Below are 23648 nucleotides of genomic sequence, written 5' to 3' on the forward strand. Positions count from 1 at the left end.
AACACAACATACTAATGAAATCATAATAGAGTGCATTAGTGTCCGCCCACTTTTTTTCTATTCATTTGTCCTATAGAGATTTTAAAAAGGTTTTTGTTAAAGCATTATAAGCCTTAAACCAAGCCAACCAGCTCAGCTACAAGATGAATCACAACATTACGAACTTTTATTTGAAGCAAAAAATTCGGACAAAGGTACAAGACTGTGTATTTAAGGGCTTTAGTGACAGAAAGCACTATAATCCAATGAAGCATTGCAAATGAAATAATCGAAGTAAAAACAATGACGAAATATAAAATTATTTATTTTAAGTTGTTGATTATATCTATAGAAACAATATATTTTAAGTTTATTGAAAAATATACACATAATCATGGTAATTGTCCGTAATTTATTTATTTGCCAAACGACGGTAATTTTCTTTAAATCTGCCAGTTACGGAGACTTCCGGGTAAGCTGATCTACAGCAGCTTTTGCACCTTCGCGCTTTTGTTAAGGAACGCCATCATTGTCCCGCGTTCTCATTGGTTTGCTGGCCTATGGCAGGATAAGCTGTGATCAAATCGCTCGCCCAAGAGGAAAAATGAGCTGCTGCCAAATCTCGATCACCGAAAATCACATTGTATTTGATACAAAACGAACTAGACTTAACCAAATGGGGAAAAAAATAACTAAAGCTATTTTCATAGTATTTCATTTTCTCCATAGGGAATTTTTTTTAATGAAAACTTATAAATTGTTTAAGACAGTCCTACTGTCACTAGGCCTATCAGAGGATGTTAATCGATAGTCATCCGTTTACATAATTTTATTTTTTAAAGAATACTGATATTTTTATTTATTATAGCCTACTTATTTATTATAATTACATTTTATTTTTTATTTATAATAGGCTGCTAATATTAATGATGTTATACTTATTTTTAATTATTAATTTTAAAAGTACTTTTGGCATACATTATAATTGACGCCATGGTGTTTTTTATTTGTTGTGTCTGATTTAGATCTGTGTCCTAAACTGATACGTTTAAAGGTGAAGTATGTTGTTTGTGTGACACGGCACCTAGCGGATTACAAAAATACAGCATATTTTGCAAACGCACCTTTCGCATGTCGCGCCTCCATCGACTCAAACATCACAAAAGCTCTTACAGGTGCTTGTGAAGGCACGTCTCAACAGATAAATATGGGCTACTCTCAATAAAAGGTCCAACATATTAGAAATACTTTTCGATGTGTTGCTATTTGTCATGAGCAAGCAAATGAGTAAACTAACACTGAGAATGCGAGTGTCTCGCATATTAGCTATAAACCCATTCAAACTCACATTTTTCGGTCACTTTTTTTTACATGACCCAGCATACCCGGTTAAAAAAGTAACTGCTCGCCACTGATATATAATATGTAAGCATTTTGAGAGAGTAGGGAGATGACTTGATTACGTCATTCTCGGTGCTTCATGGGAGTGGGCGTTCCCTGCAGAGCTCTTTTGGCATGATTTGCTCCTCACGCCTCTGATAGGTGGAATTCTGTACAGCATCATGGATAATATAGTTTTTTACCTCAAATTCCACTGTTAAACATAATCACTTTAAAAATAAGTTTAAACAATTCAAGCTGATGTCTTAAAAAATATATACCATATATATATATATATATACCATTGATTAAGAATCATATTGGTTTAGACATTTTAGACATATCCCATGTTTAGAGAGACAGCTCAGCAGAACACCACTGACCACTCACAGATAAATCAACACACATCACTGTAGGTACACTTTTGAGGCCACTTTCACATCTTCCCACTGAGTTTCATGCCGGTCCAATCATTGAGACTTGGTTTGTTATAGTGGGGGGATTCAGCTTCCCAGCATACGTGTATTTATTTATTTATTTAATTTTCTGAAGACTCATTTCACTTTGCAGTTAAAAGTGTGAGAGGGGCTTTTGTGCTCACGGTAAACTCTGTAACATCTGCAGGTGAGCGGCAGGCGGGGGCGAGTACGTGTACAACAGTGCACACACTCTGGTGAAGAAGAGACGGAAAGTGCATTGCATCACAGAATCCATATGGGGCAGCTAAAAACCATACTGAACCACAGGTTATTTTGCCATCTCTGCTTTAAAAAGCGAGACGCTTCTCTCAGAAGGCACCAAAAAGAGCAGAAAACTCTTTCTGCTTCAAAATAAGTGCTATTTTACACAAATTTGCAGTCTGAATTGAATGTGGTGACATAAAAATATAGGATGTAAAATAAACATACACCCTATATCCGAATATTCCTTCGTCCCCACTGTACAATATAGAAGTAGTATGTCTGAATTCATAGTATTCATAAAACAGTAGGCAAAAAGTGCCTGGATGACCTATTAATTCTGCCAAGATTCTGAAGCGTGCATCTGATGGACACTTTATTATCCCATGAGTCCACAGGAGAGGATTTGTGAATGGCAGTGAAGCGACACAACTGATGCCGTAGGTCACATGACAGTGACAACATGAGGGAAGTAATATGTCCAGATTTCATTCATACTACACAGATTCATATAGAACATACTTTTTAGTGGTCCCATCAAATGTATTGCAGTTACTCGGACAGTAAGCGATTTCAGACTCCCCAACAGTTTTCAGATCCCGAATTAAGAACCAGTTCTTTTAATTAAATGGCCAAAACACTAAAGAACTCATCAGTTTGAATCAATGTAACAAATCACTTGTTGAATTTGGCTACTGACCTAACATCTGGCTTGTTGATTTTAGTGTTTTAGTGCAGTTAAAGATACACTCAAAAAAAAAAAAAAAGATTTATTGTAGTAAATTATATTTTAATTAATAAACATTCAGGTATGATGCAATCCTAAAAGCCTGTGGTTCTTAAAGACAGATTCAGTCACTGATTCAAACTTTTATACACTCAAAAACTGTTTTACAGTGGTGGCATCTCAATCAATGTCACAAAAAAAATCGGTATTGAAAATTCGAATACAGTCTCCAGTGGAAGCCAGGAGGATGTGTGTGTATGTGTTGTGTTTATTATTGCTTGGCAGTCTAAACCCCCGTTTATTACTGTAGTAAAGCTTCTTTGAATCGTTTGGGAGAGGGAGGACATAAAGAGGCGAGAGTGCTAAGAGTAAAGGAGGAGAGGAACAGACCCAGGCTTTATGCTCTCATATTATTCTAATCTCTGAGAGTTGGTCCAACATAAGCAACACGGGGGGATTGGCCATCACTTCAATCGGGCTCAGGTCAATGCTTGCCTTGTTTGTGCTGTCACCATTAAACTTCTCGTTATGTTTGAATCAGTAAAGGCTGAACAAATATGCAGACTCAGAAATGCACATATTTTCATTTCGAAAAGGTCAAATCCTGTATTTAGGTAAATGCTTCTGCATCTCTTAACATTACCTTCATTTACTTGTTATGCATATCTTGAATTTTTAGCTGTTTCCAGCATGATCTTGCGAGCTTTCTTGTTGGTGCAGCCCAAAATATATTAAAGAATTCAAATCAACTTCAACCAGTCAACAACTTAAGCTGGTAGATGTTTTTTGGAATATAGTAGCTAGTTTCTAGCTGTAGAAGGAACTATAGGCTGAATACCCAGATTTTGCCGTGTTCGCACCACAGGAACTAGTAATGACTTTAGTTCTGGGAACTCCTTTTGGGGGAACTAAATTAGCCCCTACTTCATAGTAGGGTCTAAACCAGCACTATAGGAACTATCAGTGACATAAGTGTACGTTGATTGGTCAAACGCATGTCAAACACTGGCACCTCAAACTCTTAGCCCCATTAAATTTATGCATTTACATTCCATCTCCTTTATCACAAAACCCACGACACCCAACAAACACAGCTCCGATCACGGCATCCTCCATCCACCGGTTTTTAGCGTTCGTAAATGCCGCACTTAAAGGCGCCGCTGTTGGCCACTTCAGAGTTCCTATTGCCGGTGCGAATGCAACCAGGAACATGGCCCGGGGGAGAAATTAGTTCTCGGGGAACTATCCTAGTGGCTAGTTCCTATAACTGACCAACTTTTCGGTGCGAAAGCCCCTTAAGATGGTCATCAACTGGTTCAAGCTAGTAGACTGGGGGAACCCAATACAGTTCCTGGAGATCTACCTTCCTGAAAAATTCAGCTCCAACCCTGATCAAACACAACTGAACCAGCTAATTAAGATCTTTAGGATCACTTGATAGTTACAGACAGGTGTGTTTGATCAGGGTTGGATCTGAACAGGTAGCTAGGAAGATCTCCAGGAACAGGATTGGGCACCCCTTTAGTTGACTAGAACAGCAACAAACTACTGTAGCTACCAGCTGGACATGCCATTTTTAAGTGATCAAGCTGTTTTTTTTGGAAAATAGTACAGCTGGTCAATAGCAGGTAGACCATAATAGACCAAAGAAACAAAAAAAAACTAACAGCATGGTCAAGATTTTTTGGAACATGGTAGCTAGCTGGTTTCTATTTGGTGCAAGCTGCAGGTAGAGCATATTGGACAAGCATCAAATCAGCTACCAGCTAGTTATACCAGTGTCGGCGTTGGGCTGCAAAAAAACAGAAATAAAAGATGCAAGCAGTGTACTTACTGAATTTTTAACTTTTTTTTCCAACTATGTATTGACGGGATGTTTACTTCATTATTTATTATAACTTTCATGATATTATTTATTATATATTACAAATGTACTTTCTTACTGAATATTTTCATTAAATATTTCTTTTAATAAGCAAAGCATCTGCATTATTTGTGCACCAGAGTGTATTTAAATAGATTAGTCAAAATGTAGCATATTTAGTCTATTAATATGAAGCCATAATTTATAAATTACAAGCAAATGCAAATACAACTGGATTAAACTTTTGTTCAAATAGCAGTAAACAGAAACTATTCCACAGAAATGAATGAGCAATACTCTGAGCAATGTCTAATGTCATTTTTGGCTCATAAATTCCCAGAAGTGCTTGTCAGTACATGGTTGTTTTGTTAGGTGTGTATACAGCTCAAGGCTTGGCACTGCTTTGACTAGGAGGGTAAGGTCAGGTCAGCAACCGAACGGTGGTTCCACTGATGTGGGCCTGCTTTAGCGTGATATAAGTATCATACAAGAGGGGGTGCTAGTGAGCAGAGGCCACCCATCATGTCTCATCAAGCTGATATGACAGACACTCTCTGTGTTCCAGTAGAGGATATTCACACTGAAACTTTCATCATGTGCTAGAAAGGAAACATACAAGCCAGATCTTTGTGGAAAGTGTTAAAAGAAGTAGTTTAAAAAAAAAAAAACTAGATAAGTAAAGTTTGTGAACAAACTTTGATGTTGGTTTTAAAAAGCCTAGCCTGAAAGTTTGAAATAATTGTAAAAGCCTGAAGTGTAAAACAGTTTAGAAAGAGATGAAGAACAAGAGAGAGAGTTTAAAAAGCTTGACATTTGAAGGTTTTAAGTTTGAAGTGTGAAGTTTAATAGCATTTAAATTTGAAGTTTGAATCAGTTTTAAAAGCTCAAAGTTTTTAAGTCTCAGACAAATTGTTTGTTATGCGGTTGCAGGGGTTTCTGGATGGTTGCTATGCAGTTGCTAGTGTGTATTCTCATATTGCTAGCATGTTTCAGACAGATACCATCCTAGCTGATACCATGCTAATAAGAGTAGTAAAGAAAGTCAGAGGAAAATAAGGTTTAGATATAGGTATAGGTCACAGAATCTTGAGTTCCTTCATTTTCTCACTAAATGTATTTCTTTGCTTATCACATATGGGTATAACACTATCAGATAAAAAATGTTTCGTTAAATATTTATTATAAGTATCTGTTTTTCTTATGTTTTACTGTACATATATTTTAATCTATATATGAAGTAATGAGTTATGGTCTGAGGAAAGGTGGTTTTAGGGGGATTGAGTTATAATGTCAATTTTGATCAAATGAAAAGATAATTAAATAAAATGGTACGTGTGTTAATAACAGTGATCAAAGTGGAAATTTTAAAAATTACAACCTTGAAGATGATAGCAGATTGTTTGGGTGAACTGTCCTTTTAAGACAAGTTGAAACAATAAAAAATATGCAACATTATACATGAATGTTTGGCATTTCCAATTATATTGGTAAAAACAGACAATTCTGGAGGACAGCATTCACGTCATGTAGAGCAATAACAGATAAACAGAAGTAACAAAGGAAAGGGACAGCTAATCACAGATAGATTCATGAACTCAGTAAGTCTGGTGAACTGTTTAGAGAAATTTATGTCAAGAGAGATTTTGCAAACACCCACAAAAACGTTCAGGAGCAGGGAATATGCTCAATGTAAATTGGCAAGGAGGCGGAGTATAGAAAAACTTTAAGTATGAAGGGATTTGATTGCTCAGGGTCATCTTGGCTACTGGAGCTCCTGTTCACTGTCTCTCTTTCTCCATTAATCTCAATCAGTCACAGGAGGTTCTCAAAGCTGATGGAAACAGCCTAATCCAACACAGAGCATGACAGAAGCAGCTCCAAACACAGGTAAGACTAATTTTATTACACATTATTGTACTGAAATTGCATTACTATAATCATTGTATTCATTGCCATAATTAATTACCGGCAGTAAGAATTGCAGTTGTTATAAGGGCTGAATGTTTTGTATTGTAACAAATAATGGTGAGTTTAAGATTACATAAAATTGCAGATGATTAGATAAGAATTATATAATAAAAATATCAATATTTATGTATGATTTACACTACCATTCAAAAGTTTTCATTCAGTAAGATTTATTTTTTAAGAAATTAATACTTTTATTCAGCTAGGAAGCATTAAATTAATCAAAAGTGACATTAAAAACATTTATAATGTTCTAAAACAATTGTATTGTTGTTCTTTCTTTTCATCAAAGAAAAATGTACCACAGTTTCCCCAAAAAATACTGAACAGCACAATTGTTTTCAACATTGATAATAATATGCAGCTAATTAGCATATTAGAATGATTGAAGGATCATGTGACACTGAAGACTGAAGTAATGCTTCTGAAGTTTAAAATAAAGTCTGGAGTAATCACAGGTATAAATTACATTTAAAAATAAATATTAAAATAGAAAACAGTTATTTTAAATTATAATAATATTTTACAATATTGCTGTTTTTGTATCGTGTATCGTTATTACAGAATTTTTTGGATGCTTCTGTGGTGAGCGTTTAAATAAGACTGCTGGATTTTCTTTTTAAACTGGCAGTTTTCAGTTGGCTAAGATTATGTACAAGTTTAGTGAAAGACATACAGTCACTGTGAGAGGAGGACAGTGCAGCTCTGTTGCTGCAGTACAGTCCCTCTGCTGATAGGGTTTTGAGGGATTTTCCCAAAAATGCAGTCTTGAGCTCAGTCAGCCCGGCTCATCTTAGCCTGACATATATTTGAAAGGCATGTATTTTATATTTACACACATTTGAGCAGTAAATGAATGAATGTGTGAATAAACATGAAACGGCATGCCAAGAAAAACTAAAGGCAAACTTTTCTCTTTTTCAGGGAATACATCTATCATATCCCAAATACTTGTAAGATAGTTGAGGAAAATAAATATAAAAACTTTGCTATTTTGATTTAGGCGTTATATTATCAGTCATAACTTGTATGGAAGACTGGGCACCATATTTCAGCATAAAATGTTAATCTCAGTAGTTTTTCTCCTCATCCTTAGTCCCTTGTCTTCTCTTCAAGGCACACTTAGCGAGAAAAAAAATGACACTACTAAATCAATGGACCACACTATTAGTCATAGTGTTCCCAAACTAGTAACTACAACCACCAAAGTGAAAAACCAGGCTCATGCTGCTTCTTCAAAAAGTAGTAGCGCCAATCAGACTCTTCCATCCACCCCAAAGCCTGTTGTGGATGGTCTCCAGAAACCTGTGCCTTCTCTTCAAGCCACACTTAGCGAGAAGAAAAATTCTACTACTAAATCAAGAGCGAACATTATTAATCTTAATGTTCAGAAACCAGTAACCACAAACACCAAAATGAAAAACCAAACTCAATCTACTTCCTCAAAAACTAGCAGCATCAGTCAGACTCTCACATCCACTACAAAGCCTGCTGTAGATGGTGTCCAGAAACCTGGGCCTGCTCTTCAAGGTAAACTTAATGAGAAGAAAAATTCTACTGCCAAGTCAACATCCCACACCAGTAGTCTTAATGTTCCAAAGCTAGAGACTATGGCACTGAAGACCAAAATGAAAAATCGGACTCACCCTACTTCCTCATTAACAAGCAGTGTCAATCAGACTCCTCCATCCACTGCTAAGATTGTTGTGGATGAGAGCACACTTGGCGAGAAGAAAAATTCCACTTTGAAGTCAACAGACCAAACTATTAATGTTAATGTGTCAAAGACAGTGACTACGGTATTAAACACCAAAGCGAAGAACCAGACTCAATCTACTTCCTCAAAAATTAGCAACGTCGATCAGCCTCAAGACATTGTACAGAAACATGTACCTTCTCTTCAGGATCCACTTAGTGTGAAGAAAAATTCTACTGTAAAGTCAACGTCCCAAGCCATTAAAGTTGTGACATTATCAAACACCAAAATGTCCTCAACATCTAGTAAAGGGAATCAGACTCTCCCATTGTTAAAAAAGCCTGATGTGGACAACATCCAGAAACCTGTGCAAAGTGTACAGTCCACAGTCAACACTGTAAAACTTAATGTTTGGAAACCAGTAACTACATTTTTAAAGACCAAAATGAAAGACCAAACTCCATCTACTTCCTCAACTACTAGTAGAGTGAATCAGACCCTCTCATCCCCTTCAAAGCATGATGTGGACACGGTCCAGAAGCCTGTGCAAAGTGTACAAAACACAATTAGTGAGAAGAAGAATGTTACTACTAAGTCAACCATCAACACTATTGATCTTAATCCTCAGAAGCCAATAACTACATTACTAAAAACCAAAATGAAAAATCTTCCATCCTCTTCGAGGCCTGCTGTAGATGTTGTCCAGAAACCTGTATCTTCTCTTCCAGCTACATTTGGCGAGAAGAAAAATACTACTAGCAAGTCAGTAAGCCACACTATTAATGTTAATGTTTCAAAGCCAGTATTCACCAAAATGAAAAACCAAACTCATTCTGCTTCCTCAAAAACTAGCAGCATCAATGAGACCCTTGTATCCACACCAAAGTCTGCTGTAGATGTCCAGAAATCTGGGCCTGCTCTTCAAAGCACACTTAACAAGAAGAAAAATTCCACTTCCAAGTCTACAGCCCAAACTATTAGTCATAATGTTCCCAAGCTAACTACCTTATTACAAAATCAGACTCATCCTACTTCCTCAAAAATCCACAGTGTCAATCAGACTCTCCAATCCACTACAAAGCTTGCTGTGGATGAGAGCACAGTTAGCAAGAAGAAAAATTCTGTCAAGTCAATATCCCAAACTATTAATGTTAATTCATCAAAGCCAATAACTACATCATTAAACACTAAAACGAAAAACCAAACTCATTCTGCTTCCTCAAAACCTAGTAGCATCAATGAGACCCTCACATCCTCTCCAAAGTCTGCTGTAGATGTCCAGAAACCTGGGCCTGCTCTTCAAGGCACACTTAACAAGAAGAAAAATTCCACTTCCAAGTCTACGGCCCAAACTATTAGTCATAATGTTCCCAAGCTAACTACATTGTTACAAAATCAGACTCATCCTACTTCCTCAAAAATCCACAGTGTCAATCAGACTCTCCAATCCACTACAAAGCTTGTTGTGGATGAGAGCACAGTTAGCAAAAAGAAAAATTCTGTCAAGTCAATATCCCAAACTATTAATGTTAATTCATCAAAGCCAATAACTACATCATTAAACACTAAAACGAAAAACCAAACTCATTCTGCTTCCTCAAAACCTAGTAGCATCAATGAGACCCTCGCATCCTCTCCAAAGTCTGCTGTAGATGTCCAGAAATCTGGGCCTGCTCTTCAAAGCACACTTAACAAGAAGAAAAATTCCACTTCCAAGTCTACGGCCCAAACTATTAGTCATAATGTTCCCAAGCTAACTACATTATTACAAAATCAGACTCATCCTACTTCCTCAAAAATCCACAGTGTCAACCAGACTCTCCAATCCACTACAAAGCTTGTTGTGGATGAGAGCACAGTTAGCAAAAAGAAAAATTCTGTCAAGTCAATATCCCAAACTATTAATGTTAATTCATCAAAGCCAATAACTACATCATTAAACACTAAAACGAAAAACCAAACTCAATCTACTACTTCAAAAATTAACAACGTCAATCAGACCGCCACCATGCCTGTAGTGGATGGTGTCCAGAATCCAACTAAAGACAATCCTGCAGAGAGTTCACCAGTTAAAGTAGTCATCACTGAGGCTTGCGTTCAACAGCAGTCTCAGACAGAAGCAGGTAACATAACCAAAGTACGAGAAACAGAGCTAAGTTTGAATCCGGGATCTCCTTTGGTTTTGACTCATCGCATCAACCTGCTACATGGAGCTTGCACAGGAGGTTGTGAGACACAGATGGCCGAACTAAGGGACAGAGTTGAGTTTCTTGAAAAGGAGATATCAGTGATTAAAAAAATGTGTAAGTAAAATGCTGTATTAACATATATCCTAAAATTTTTAGTTAAAGGATTAGTCCACTTTCAAATAAAAATTTCCTGATAATTTACTCACCCCCATGTCATCCAAGATGTCCATGTCCTTCTTTCTTCAGCCGAAAAGAAATTAAGGTTTTTGATGAAAACATTCCAGGATTATTTTCCTTATAGTGGACTTCAATTGGCCCCAAACGGTTGAAGGTCAAAATTACAGTTTCAGTGCAGCTTCAAAGGGCTTTAAACGATACAAGACGAGGAATAAGGGTCTTATCTAGCAAAACGATCGGTCATTTTCTAAAAAAAAAAATAAAAAATTATGTACGTTTTAACCATAGACGCTCATCTTGAACTAGCTCTCTTCTTCTTCTTCTTCTCTATTAGAATTCTGGCAGTGTAGACGCTAAGTGTATTACTGCCCTCCACAGGTCAAAGTTTGAACTAAATTGTCATATACAATATAAAACATATATAATTTTTTATTTTTTGTAGAAAATGACTGATCGTTTCGCTAGATAAGACCCTTTTCTGGTATCGTTTAAAGCCCTTTGAAGCTGCACTGAAATTGTAATTTTGACCAATTTTGGGGCCAATTGAAGTCCACTATAAGGAGAATAATCCTGAAATGTTTTCATCAAAAACCTTAATTTCTTTTCGACTGAAGAAAGAAGAACATGGACATCTTGGATGACATGGGGGTGAGTAAATTATCAGGAAATTTTTATTTGAAAGTAGGCTAATCCTTTAACCATTACTATATGGTACTTTTAATGGATCTGGCAAAAAAATGTATAGTATGGTAATTGTTATGAATTGAATCTGGATGAACTGGTTTTAAATCACACACTGTACCATATATCTTCAGGTGTTCAGTGCTCAGGAGAGCAGTGCCCTAAAAACTGTAGTGGCCAGGGCAAGTGTGAAGGAGGAAAGTGTGTTTGTTTCCAAGGCTTCAGTGGCCCAGACTGCAGTGGAAAAACATGCCCCTCTAACTGCAACAAAAAAGGGAAGTGTGTGAAGGGAAAGTGTGTGTGTCAGACTGGTTATACAGGCCTAGACTGCAGTAAAGGTAAGTAAAGCTTATGAGAGTCAAACACATTTTTAACTGTAACGTTTAATAGAATAGGTCACTACAAAATGGAAATTCGGTTATCATTTACTCACACTTATGTTATTCCAATCTTGTATGATTTTCTTTCATCTATAGAACATAAAAGGACACATTTAGTAATGTTTATGCTGCTTTCCATACAGTGAAAGTGTCACAGATATGTTTAGTTTCATTGGGCCTCATTTAATAAAAAGTGCGTTCGCACAGATTTGATCTTAGAGTGTGCGTACGCTAAAATCCCATCCAACGTTCACATTTATAAAAACGGTCTTTGACGTGGAAAAGTGCTTAGCGCCATGTCAGGGTCTAAGCAGATGTATGCACTCTTCCTTGTAGCAGAGAGCCAAAGAACTGCAGGTATTTGGAAATTTAACTGCTCGCCATTCTCAGGTAAAGGATTTGGACGTTAACTGGTGCTCTTTTATATGTTAATGACAATAATTAGGCAGCGTTTACAAGGCGGAGATCTGAAACCATTCAGCTGTGGACAATTTCAAGATAATTTGTGGTTATAAATTTCACATGTGGAAGAGAGGCATATGCATGTTTTTTCGTAAGATCAAATGTAGGACACTTTCTACGCAACATTGTATAAATGTTATTGTTTGTTTCCAAGATTTCTGATTAGTTACGCACCTGTTTCTGTTCCAGTTAATTATCTTACTCTGTATACTTATGACCCTAGTTTCCTTTGTTCAGGGTTCGGTCTCAGTAGAGTTTACATGGTTGTTATATTTTCATGATGTGTTTCCCATCATGACTTACTAAAGTTATTTCCTGTGAGTATTGTGATTAACTGTTCTTGTTGATATTCCTATTCGTCATGCGATTATTACAGACACCAACATGTTACAACCAGAGGCTGTCAAGCTCTAAAAATTAGAAGAAGCACCAGAAAAGTATCATAAAGTAGCCCATTTGACCTATACACTATATTCATACTTTTGAAGTCTTAATGCGAGGAAAAGATGGAATCTGTAAGACGAACTATAACCCGAATTCCGGAAATGTTGGGATGTTTTTTAAATTTGAATAAAATGAAAATGACTGAAAAAGACTTTAAAATCACATGAGCCAATTTTTTATTTACAACTGAACATAGATAACATAACAAATGTTTAAACTGAGAAATTTTATACTTTTATCCTTTAAATGAGCTCATTTCAAATTTGATGCCTGCTACAGGTCTCAAAAAAGTTGGCACGCGGGCAACAAATGGCTGAAAAAGGAAGAAACTTTGAAAAGATTCAGCTGGGAGAACATCTAGCAACTAATTAAGTTAATTGATAGCAGGTCTGTAACATGATTAGCTGTAAAAGGGATGTTTTAGAGAGGCAGAGTCTCTCAGAAGTAAAGATGTGCAGAGCTGTGAAAGAGTGCGTAAAAAGATTGTGGAGTACTTTAAAAATAATGTTCCTCAACATCAAATTGCAAAGGCTTTGCAAATCTCATCATCTACAGTGCATAACATCATCAACAGATTCAGAGAAACTGGAGAAATCTCTATGTATAAGGGACAAGGCCGAAGACCTTTATTGGATGCCTGTGGTCTTCAGGCCCTCAGACGACACTGTATCACTCATCGGCATGATTGTGTCAGTGACATTAATAAAAGGGCCCAGGAATACTTCCAGAAACCACTGTTGGTAAACACAATCCGCCGTGCCATCTGCAGATGCCAACTAAAGCTCTATCATGCCAAAAGGAAGCCATATGTGAACATGGTCCAAAAGCGCCGTCGTGTCCTGTGGGCCAAGGCACATTTAAAATGGACTATTTACAAATGGGAAAAGTGTTCTATGGTCAGACGAGTCCAAATTTGACATTCTTGTTGGAAATCACGGACGCCGTGTCCTCCAGTCCAGATCTTTCACCTATAGCAGTGGTTCTCAAACTTTGTATAGTGGAGTACCCCCTGAAGGGATTACCATCCTTCTGCGTACCCCCTCTCTTCCACTTCGACTGCAGTCACACTTTTTCCATTAAGGGACAATATTTGCCCGCTAAATTGTTTTTCCAGTGCTTATTTTTACCTTTATGAATAACTTAATAAAATAAATAATGTTCTAAATAAAAAATGTTCAATAGAGAAATATGCAATAATGGTAAAACGAAGTGATACTTTTAAATATTAAACTAAAACCGCCAGTAGGTGGCAGCAAGTCACTGTTTTTATGAGTCATCGAGTCATTCATTCAGTAACGAAGCAAGTGGCTGTGAATGAATCATTGACTCCCATGATTCGTTCAAAGCCATAGCCGCATTCGTGTGTTGTAGTTCTGCTGTGGTTTTCGTTAGAAATATTTTTTCAGTGCAAAATAGAGTAAATACTGACAGTACTGTGTTTAAAATGTACATTTTGTTTTTTGACCTGTTCTATAATAATGTCACGTTTGCAGTCATGTGGATGTTTGGGAACAATTGCATTCTTGCTCGTTATCAACATTAATTACAAGAACTCACACAAGGTGTGTTTTTGTATCAAAGAAAGTTTGGGTTTTAAATCGATATCAATCACTATCCCCCGGTTTCACAGACAAGGCTTAAGCTAGTCCTAGACTAAAATGCATGTTTGAGCTGATTCAACTGAAAGCAACTTGCACTGACATATCTTAAAATCATTTTTGACTGCAAAAGATGAGGTAATTTGATTAAATGTAATGGATTTACGGCATTTTGCCAGTTAGAAATACATGCTCGGTTTTTATATTTTAAGGTATGGTAGAGTTAAATGAACTACTACAGCATTTTGTTTGCGTACCCCCTTTTGTCACCTCACGTATCCCTAGGGGTACGCGTACCCCAGTTTGAGAACCACTGACCTATAGAGAACATTTGGCGCATCATTAAACAAAAAATACATCAAAGATGACCACGAAAACTGTCTTCAAACTGTTTTGAAAAGAAGAGGAGATGCTACACCATGGTAAACATGCCCCCGTCCCAACTATTTTGAGACCTGTAGCAGGCATCAAATTTGAAATGAGCTCATTTTGTGCATAAAATTGTAAAATTTCTCAGTTTAAACATTTGTTATGTTATCTATGTTCTATTGTGAATAAAATATTGGCTCATGTGATTTGAAAGTCTTTTAGTTTTCATTTTATTCAAATTTAAAAAACGTCCCAACATTTCCAGAATTCGGGTTGTACTTTTATCATTTTAAATAGTGATTTTATAATTTTTAGACCTCCCAATCCATTTCCATTATGTGGAGCACATGATGCTTAATGTTTCATTTTATGTTCCACAAAAGAAAGAAAAATCATACCACATGAGGGTGAAATATGATGATAGAATTTTCATTTTGGGATGAGATATTTAAGAATATATCTAAGTCTCACTCTGAATGACTTTTGCTTTTCCTAGCTGTTGACAAAAAGACCACAGTAACTGTTGAAACTGTGACTATGAAGATGTCCACTGCCAAGCCAGACAGAAAGTCTGCAAAGACAAAGCCAGACAAGACCATATTTGTGAAAAAGATAGATACAAAGGACCCAAAGAAAGACCCCACAACCAAGCCAACAGTGTCCACAGGTAAAGTCCAGTCCAATACCACAAAAAGAGACAAGAATATTAAGACTATTGGCCAAGTTCTGCAAAAGCATGTAGGTGGAAGACGTCATGAGCAAGCAAAGGGCATAACAACAGTCATAAAACTGGGTTTAGACAAACAATCCCAAACTGACAGGAAAAATAATCTTAAAGATGAGCCAGTCTTTCAGAATGTGACTCAAAGATCTGTGAAGAATGAAACCTCCAAAGTTCTAGAGAACTTAATTAAAGGCACCAAAGAATCATCTAATGTAACTACATCCAAGACAAAGGTTACTACCAGAACTGCAGGTGATCAAGGGCTGGAAAGTAAGACTAATGTTACATTTACTGAAAAAGACAAGAAGCTTATCCATGGCAATGAAACAACAGCTCTCCAAGCAGAAGGGAATTCTGATAAGCATGTAAATGGGACAAGTATTGAATCCAAAACTCAAATCAATCATTTCAACACTAGCAGCAGATTATCAGTTATTGGATCAGTGGAGGTTCATAATATCACTTCTACTGGGTTCATTTTGTCATGGGAAGCTCCTCGAGACATGTTCAAGAACTTCACTGTAACAAGAAGGGAAATCAGAGCAGGAAATGAAGATTCAGAGAAAATTCAGGATGGAACAGCAGCTGAAAATGTAACAGATGTCCAAAGGCCTGGATCAAACAGAACTTCAACTAAAGTCAACAGTAACAAACTTGAAGCAAGGACTGTGAAAAAGTTCTCACAAGTTCTTGCTGGTACAGCACGGTCGTATCATTTCAAAGGCCTTCAACCTCAAATGCGTTACTCAGTTTCCTTGTTTGGCTCTGGTCTTGGTCTACGATCCAAAATTCACCGCCTTACATTATCCACAGGTAGGTTTCCCATATTTCCTACTTTGGTTCACTGCAGTAAACACCAGTGAAGAGCATTTACCATTCTGCGGTGTGCTGGTAGCACTTCCATGAATGCATGGGATACAGTACCTTGTGCATTTCACATACTGACATTAGCAAGACCCACTTAAACTATTTCAGTCATAAATACCAGGCATAAGTTCAGTGACATCAGGAGCACAAAACAGCCATAGATTTTCTTTGGCTGTCAATTTAACATAGAATTTCCAGTGGTAAAATTAATGATGTGTACTATATTGGTGAATGATGAAATTATTATTCATGTGAATAAAAAATGAGAGAATGCACCGATTGATTACTTGGGTAATATAGCATTATGTAAGAATATAAATGTTTCAGAACTCTAAAATATACATTTGTGCATGTCATTACCCTCAGTTTGTACTGCACCAACAATTTTTTTTTTTTTTTTGACTGTGCTTCTATATGAAATTTCACCCTCTTACCATCTTTTCTCCAGGCCCTGAGCCGCCCACTGACCTGATGTTCAGCAATATAACAGAGACTTCTGTTTCGGTATCCTGGGGAAAACCTAAAAGCATTGTAGCAGAATTTAAAGTCACATACACCAACATTTTGACTGGTACCGTAAATGTTTTTGAGTTATCCTACTTTTCTGCTTTGACTATTAAGTGCTACTGTTTGCAGCCTTACCGATGTGCCACAGTAAACTGAGATGTACTTTTACAATGCTTTACCCTTTTATGCTGCAGGCGAGAGTGGCTCCATGTCTGTTGACTCCCAACTGTCCCATGTTCTCCTGTCTAAGCTCTCTGCTGGCTCCACTTATGATATTACTGTGAGCTCAGTCCTGGAGACACTCGAGAGCGAGCCAATCACAGCCTCAGTCACTACAGGTGAGCACAATGCTTACTTGTTTTTTTTTTGTTTTTTTTTTTTTTTTTTTAAAGATACAGTATTTTCTTTTTGATCCGATAACAAAAACCAACACTGACACTGGATTTTAGTAATATAAAATGGTTTATCGGTAGGGAATAAATAAAGGCAGAGATTATTTGCACTTAATGCAAATAGTGATAGATGCAATTTAGACTAAGTGCAAATAGCATTGAAGTGAAAATAGTAGTATTTTCTTTGCATTAATTGTAAATAGTAGTTCGATGCTATTTGCATCTCAGTGTATTGTAGTACATTATACTACATGACAATATATACATGACTCTTTCACATTTCTCTAAATCCCAGTGCCAGATTCTCCTACTGAACTGAAGGTGGTGAACATCACAGACACTAAAGCTCTGCTAGTATGGAAACCGTCCCATACTAAAGTTGACAGCTATATCCTCAGTTATGGGACTACAAAATGTAAGTGCAGTCAAACCTATTAAATGGCTGGTTCTCTCCACTCAGTCATCATTACTTACTAAAGTTGTTTTGCTTTCTAGCCCCCAATGTGACTATTACAGTGACATTATCTGGCAGTGCTGTGGAGCATCAGCTCAGAGGACTCCACAGATCTTCTTTATACACAGTGAAAATCACAAGTCAAGTCAACCGGCTCCAGAGTAGCCCAGTCTCCACAACCTTCACAACAGGAAGTGGTGCGTAAACTGTCACGATTCTGTTTACTCGCCCTCAAATAAATCACATGACACAAAAGCCGAAGTAACATTAAAGTAATTTAAAAAAGATTTACATGACTGACAATCAATACATTTTTAAAAATTAAAACATTAAAATAAATTGTTTTAAATGCTACAAGTAAATTTAGGCATCACAACGATATAATGTACAGTAAAAAAAATGGATTTTCTAAATATTATATTTAACAGTGTTAGTATTAGTGCTTTTAAAGATTACTTATGCTGTCATCTATAACTTAATTAATTAATCTATATGTAAAAACAGCATGCACAATTAAATATCCAATATCAGCCAATTTCTATCAAATACAAAAATCTGTAATATCAAATGATATCCTTAGTTTTACTCATTACAGTCAAAGTTGGTACGGCAAAATCGTTTGATGAAGAGACCAAAACTGAAAATTAAGTAAAACTTTTAATTTGGCATTATTACAAAGTGCAATTTTTAAAGTGCACCTAAGTGAGTTAAGAAACATACCCCTGGTTTCACAGACAAGGCTTAAGCTAGGCCTAGACTAAAATGCATGTTTGAGCTGTTTTAACTGAAACTAACTTGCACTGACATATCTTAAAATATGTTAGAGCCATTGTTTTGTCTCAAGATGGACACCAGTAATGTTTTTTTTTCTAGTGTGCGTTTATAAAAGCTACTTAAATATCCTAATTGAGCTAAGGCTTAATCCAGGCTAAGCCCTGTCTGTGAAACCGGGCCATAGTCATGAAAGTGTGCTCTCTTTAAAGGCACAATATGTAATTTTTTGCCGCTAGATGTCGCTTATTCAAAACAAAGGCGTAGCTTTATGACGCCTTGATTTCGCGGAATCATGGGAGGTGTTGTCTTCAAGTCTATAGCCGGTGGAAAAGAATTGGGACGGGACTCGGGCAGAAATCATGTTCATTGATGAGATTATTATAGTATGAAGCAGAGCAGGGCGAGTGCTGTGGGAGTGGAACGAGGCCACTGGAGCGATTGCTATGAGAGACGAGCGCGTCATACGGTTTGAAAACAGCGGAGCTTTTATTATGCCGCAGTCGCTGCTTCAGGTCATATGTGGGGTAAAGCAGCACTGTTTTATCATATTTAGATACATTTGTGTGTTGAAGGTTACTCTGCATTCGTTCTGCGGCTGCTATGAGACACTTGTTGCACACTGCTGTAAGCTAGATCGATATTAGGCATGGTAAAACATGGTACTCGCTGTAAATCAAGAAAACGAGATTTAAACAGTAAGACTTACTGTGTTGAGCTATATAACATGATTAGTTTTCTGTTGATGAATGTATCCATCTAAACAGTTGCTCACTGGCTAATGAAACACGTAATATATTAAAGCATATTTGGTGTTTCCATGGTTTCTACAAAATAAAACCAGAAACCGTGGGTAACGCGGGTATGATGTCATTGATAAGTGACGCACGGACACATGTGCTGGTTAAAATTGCTTATTTCTCTGGATTTAAACATTCTTGGAAACATTTGGGATAATGTAAGTACACAAGTCAACAAAATATTGTTCTAGTGGTTTTTGGAAATTTTAATCCAAAAATCTTACATATTGTACCTTTAAGTACACTCAAGTTGCCCTTTATCTCATTAATACTCTATTATCTGCAAATAGTTTTTTTAAAGTATACTTTTAAGATTTGAAGTACAAATGCACATTCAATAAATTAAGCAAACTTCTTTTTCACAAGGGAACTTTAATGCATCTAAATGTAAAAATAACATGCACAATTAAATATCCAATATCAGCCAATTCCTATAAATTATAAAAAATTGTAAACTCGCCTGATATTCTTAGTTTTACTCATCATACAGTCACAGTTGGTATGACAAAACTGTGTGTGATGAAGATTATTGAAGATTATATAAAACTTATTTTAATGATAGATTATTTATCACTGAAAATCCTCCTGTCCGCCATAGTAGCTAAATATCTTCTACAGGATCTGCAATATCTAGTTTTTATCCTCTTTTTTCATGCCTGTATGATTTCTAGGAGTGAAGTTTCAGGTAGTGACTCCTGATGAGGTGACCTTTCACTCAGCTGTGATTTCATGGAGGGCTCCCCGTGTGACTTTCAAAAGTTATAGGCTCACATACCAGCTGAGCGAGGAAGTCAAGGTGAATATACTGTATCAATAACTCAATAGCACCTCAGGTAAATTTAGCAGCCCTTCCACAATTTTCAATGACTCTTGCTTTGTATTAACAGGAGCTGATTTTAAATCCATCTGTGACACACTATGAGCTGACTGGACTGGCAGCCTTCTCAAACTATACTGTGAAAATAGAGGGAGAAAGAGATGGACAGTACATCAGTTTTGTCTCTGCTGAGTTTACCACCGGTGCGTAATGATTTGTTTCATAACTGCCTTCCTTTCAGCCCTGGTTGCATTCTATCTTTTAGAGATTTGATTTTCTTTCTTCTTCCCCTGTAGCCATGCTCCCGTACCCATACCCCACAGAATGCTCAGAGGTACAGATCAATGGGATGAAGGAGTCAGGAGAGGCTGAGATCTACCCTGAAGGGAAGGACGGAGAGCCAGTATGGGTCTACTGTGACATGGAGACTGATGGAGGAGGCTGGACAGTAAGAAACAAATGCCATAAAATTGTTGTTAGAGTGTGACATTAAATATTTAGATCCTTTTTAGTGATTATAGATTATTATTAAAACAAAGATTTAAAATGTACTTTAGAAAGTGAACTTTTTAGAGTATACTACTGTGTTAAGAAACATGGTCACTCTCTTTAAATACACTTAAGTTGCCTTTTAAATCATTATTATTATATTATCTGCAAGTACAGTTTTTTAAAAAAATATATACTTTTAAAGGGATAGTTCACCCAAAAATGAAAATTTCATGTTTATCTGCTTACCCCCAGGGCATCCAAGATGTAGGTGACTTTGTTTCTTCAGTAGAACACAAATGATGATTTTTAACTCCAACCGTTGTGGTCTGTCAGTCGTATAATGCTTGTCAATGGGAACTCCATCTATAAGAGTCAAAAAAACATGCACAGACAAATCCAAATTAAACCCTGCGGCTCGTGACGACACATTGATGTCCTAAGACACAAAACGATCTGTTTGTGCGAGAAACCAAACAGTATTTATATCATTTTTCACCTCTAAAACACCACTATGTCCAACTGCCTTGCGCATCCGGTTGGTGAGGTCTGAACGCGCTCTGACAACGGAAGTGATGTCTCGCACTCATTCAAGTATAAGCGCGGTGAAAAATGATATAAATACTGTTCGGTTTCTCGCACAAACTGATTGTTTCGTGTCTTAGGATATCAATGTGTCGTCGCGAGCCGCAGGGTTTAATTTGGATTTGTCTGTGCATGTTTTTTTGACTCTTATAGATGGAGTTATTATTGACAAGCATTATACGACTGACAGACCGCAACGGTTGGAGTTAAAAATCATCATTTGTGTTCTACTGAAGAAACAAAGTCACCTACATCTTGGATGCCCTGGGGGTAAGCAGATAAACATCAAATTTTCATTTTTGGGTGAACTATCCCTTTAAGAGTTAAAGTAAATTCAATACATTACGATTGAAGTGAAGATTTAATACAATTAAGTGCATTTCTTTCTCACCAGGGTACTTTAATGCATTTTGTACACAGAAAAACAAAAGCCATTTGCATTTCGTGCACAAAATTCTAAAACACAAAATGGTTTCACAAAATTAACAAGTTCCATTTCATTTTGTGGACATAATGGTGAATGTACTTTTCATTCAGATTTTCATTATGATCCAGACAGCCCCATTCATGAACAAAAATATGTAACATATTCTTAGAATGAATATGTTGTTGAAAAAAATGCATAGAGGTGTGTAACAACAAGAGGGTGAGTAAATAATGACAATTTTCACTTTTGTGGACTATCCCTTTAAAAGTGCATAGACTAGCATTCAGAAGATTACTTCAAAGGTAACATAAAACTCTAAAACTATTTTGGATTTAATAAGTCATCCCACCCTTTTCTGAATGAACTTTATTCTTCTTTATCTTGCTTTATGCCATGATTTTTTATTTGTTTGGATCTTTTGTATTGTTTTCTGAATGATACTGTTGCTTATCACTATTTGCCTGCCTGCATTGACACTATTCTTTTAAGAGCTGCTGTGCAGCCAAATAATGTACCAGTTATCAATGTAAAGCTGCTTTGACACAATCTACATTGTAAAAAGCGCTATATAAATAAAGGTGACTTGACTTGACTTGACTATTTTGTGGAATTTTGGATTTGAATAAGACTGTTGTTTTGCAAATGCAGGTATTCCAGAGGAGAATAGATGGATCTACTGATTTCTTCAGGAGCTGGAGAGATTACAGCAAAGGCTTTGGTCTCCTGAGTGGGGAATTCTGGCTGGGTGAGATTTTCATCAGTGATTGTATTATTTTTTCAGAAACAAAAAAATATTTACAATTTAAACAATACCTGAGGTTTCCACCTAAAGACTATCAGTTTAGAATATCTTTTTTTTTTTTTTTTTTTTTTTTTTGTACTTGTATTTTTTTGGTATGTTGTATTTAATTTTTTGCCCTGTCTCTCCATAGGAAATGACATCCTTCACACTCTCACCAGTCTTGCACCAATGACCCTGCGAATTGACCTGCGTTCAGGAAATGACACGGCCTTTGCTCATTATGCCAACTTCAATGTTAGCTCAGAGGCTAATCACTATGCAATCGAGCTGTCTGGATACTCTGGCACTGCTGGTAAGAGAAAAGATCATGCTTTGTATGTAAAAAAAAACAAAAAAAAAAAAAACACTGTTTTTGTAAGACAGACTGCATCTATATTCTGTCTTTCTGCAGGTGATTCCATGAAATATCACAACGGCCGTCCGTTCTCCACGAAAGACAAAGACCCAAACATCCTTAGTATCCATTGCGCTAAGGCCTACATGGGAGGCTGGTGGTATAAAAACTGCTACAAGGCAAACCTTAACGGCCTCTACGCCTCCTACTCAGACAACAAGGTATCGCATCAGCAAATGGTATCATTTCTGTAGCTCAAGCCGTAGAACATGAATTTTCATTCATCTTATATTTAAAGTACAATGTTAAGAGCACCAAACTATAGCCATTATAGAGATACCAATTGGCTTTGAGTCTCAAATTGTCTCTCATTAGTGCAGATTTCTGAGTCTTTTCTTCTTTTCGCTTAGGGTGTTGTGTGGATAGACTGGAAGGGCAAAGATGCATCCCTCCCATTTACTGAGATGAAGCTTCGACCCTCCTATTTCAGTCAAACGATCCCAACAACTCCAACAACCCAAGGTTAAAACTGCAGAGTGAAGAGTGCACATAGCGCAAATACACTGTACAAACTTCTACACACAGCTACTTCAATATTGTATATAGGTTAACAACATACAAAACAAAAACTGTAAAGAAATCTGACGGTAGCTTTGCAAAGAAAATATCACAACCTCCAGCCAATCACAACTTTTTTTAGTTCATATAAAGTTTTTCGTAATGTTATGTAGACTTATGCATGTGTTGATGTACTTGTGTTAATGGATATTAACATTTCCGCTACTGGAATAACTGCACTGTCTTGCTCTATTGGTACTTTTTTTTCCCCACATGACTGGTTTAGAATTCCTTTCTATGAATTTGTTTTACTTTTGATGTTCAACATATGTAGACAAAATCAATAAAACAAAGTGCTTACCAGTCCTGGATTAACATGTAGTTGCAAATTTACTTTTAGTCAACCGAATGTTCAAAAGGGACCATTAAAATAAAGTGTTACCCAAATAACTTTATGGCAGTATTTGCATGTGTCTAGTAAAGGGTTTTATGTTAATTTCTGTATAATGATTCTATGCATTAGTGTA

The 23648-nt window shown here is 36.6% G+C and overlaps 1 protein-coding gene and 1 long non-coding RNA gene across 4 annotated transcripts in view; one reads left to right on the top strand and one right to left on the bottom strand.

Annotated features, from left to right (window-relative positions):
• LOC127496723 (uncharacterized) overlaps positions 1-11129 on the bottom strand; it is a 64036-nt gene extending 52907 nt beyond the window's left edge. Inside the window, exon 1 of the long non-coding RNA XR_007925360.1 lies at positions 10690-11129. This is a non-coding gene — a long non-coding RNA (uncharacterized LOC127496723). The remainder of the gene's footprint in view (positions 1-10689) is intronic.
• On the top strand, positions 965-23572 carry tnxba (tenascin XBa). 3 transcript variants are annotated; one of them, XM_051864430.1, is made up of 15 exons: positions 965-6517; positions 7523-10597; positions 11476-11679; positions 15091-16131; positions 16634-16756; positions 16887-17030; positions 17380-17499; positions 17580-17735; positions 19781-19905; positions 19997-20129; positions 20223-20374; positions 22076-22172; positions 22360-22521; positions 22621-22784; positions 22974-23572. In XM_051864430.1, exons 2-15 carry the CDS (start codon positions 7660-7662, stop codon positions 23088-23090), a joined length of 5676 nt encoding a protein of 1891 aa, XP_051720390.1. In that variant the 5' UTR covers positions 965-6517; positions 7523-7659; the 3' UTR covers positions 23091-23572. The 3 variants fall into 3 exon arrangements, with proteins under 3 accessions (XP_051720390.1, XP_051720391.1, XP_051720392.1); XM_051864431.1 differs by lacking the exon at positions 965-6517 and having other exon boundaries at positions 7098-10597; XM_051864432.1 differs by lacking the exons at positions 965-6517; positions 7523-10597 and having other exon boundaries at positions 11347-11679.
• Positions 23573-23648: the final 76 nt, after the last annotated feature.

Source organism: Ctenopharyngodon idella, chromosome 16 (assembly GCF_019924925.1).
Source record: "Ctenopharyngodon idella isolate HZGC_01 chromosome 16, HZGC01, whole genome shotgun sequence".
Classification (NCBI taxonomy): Eukaryota; Metazoa; Chordata; class Actinopteri; order Cypriniformes; family Xenocyprididae; genus Ctenopharyngodon; species Ctenopharyngodon idella.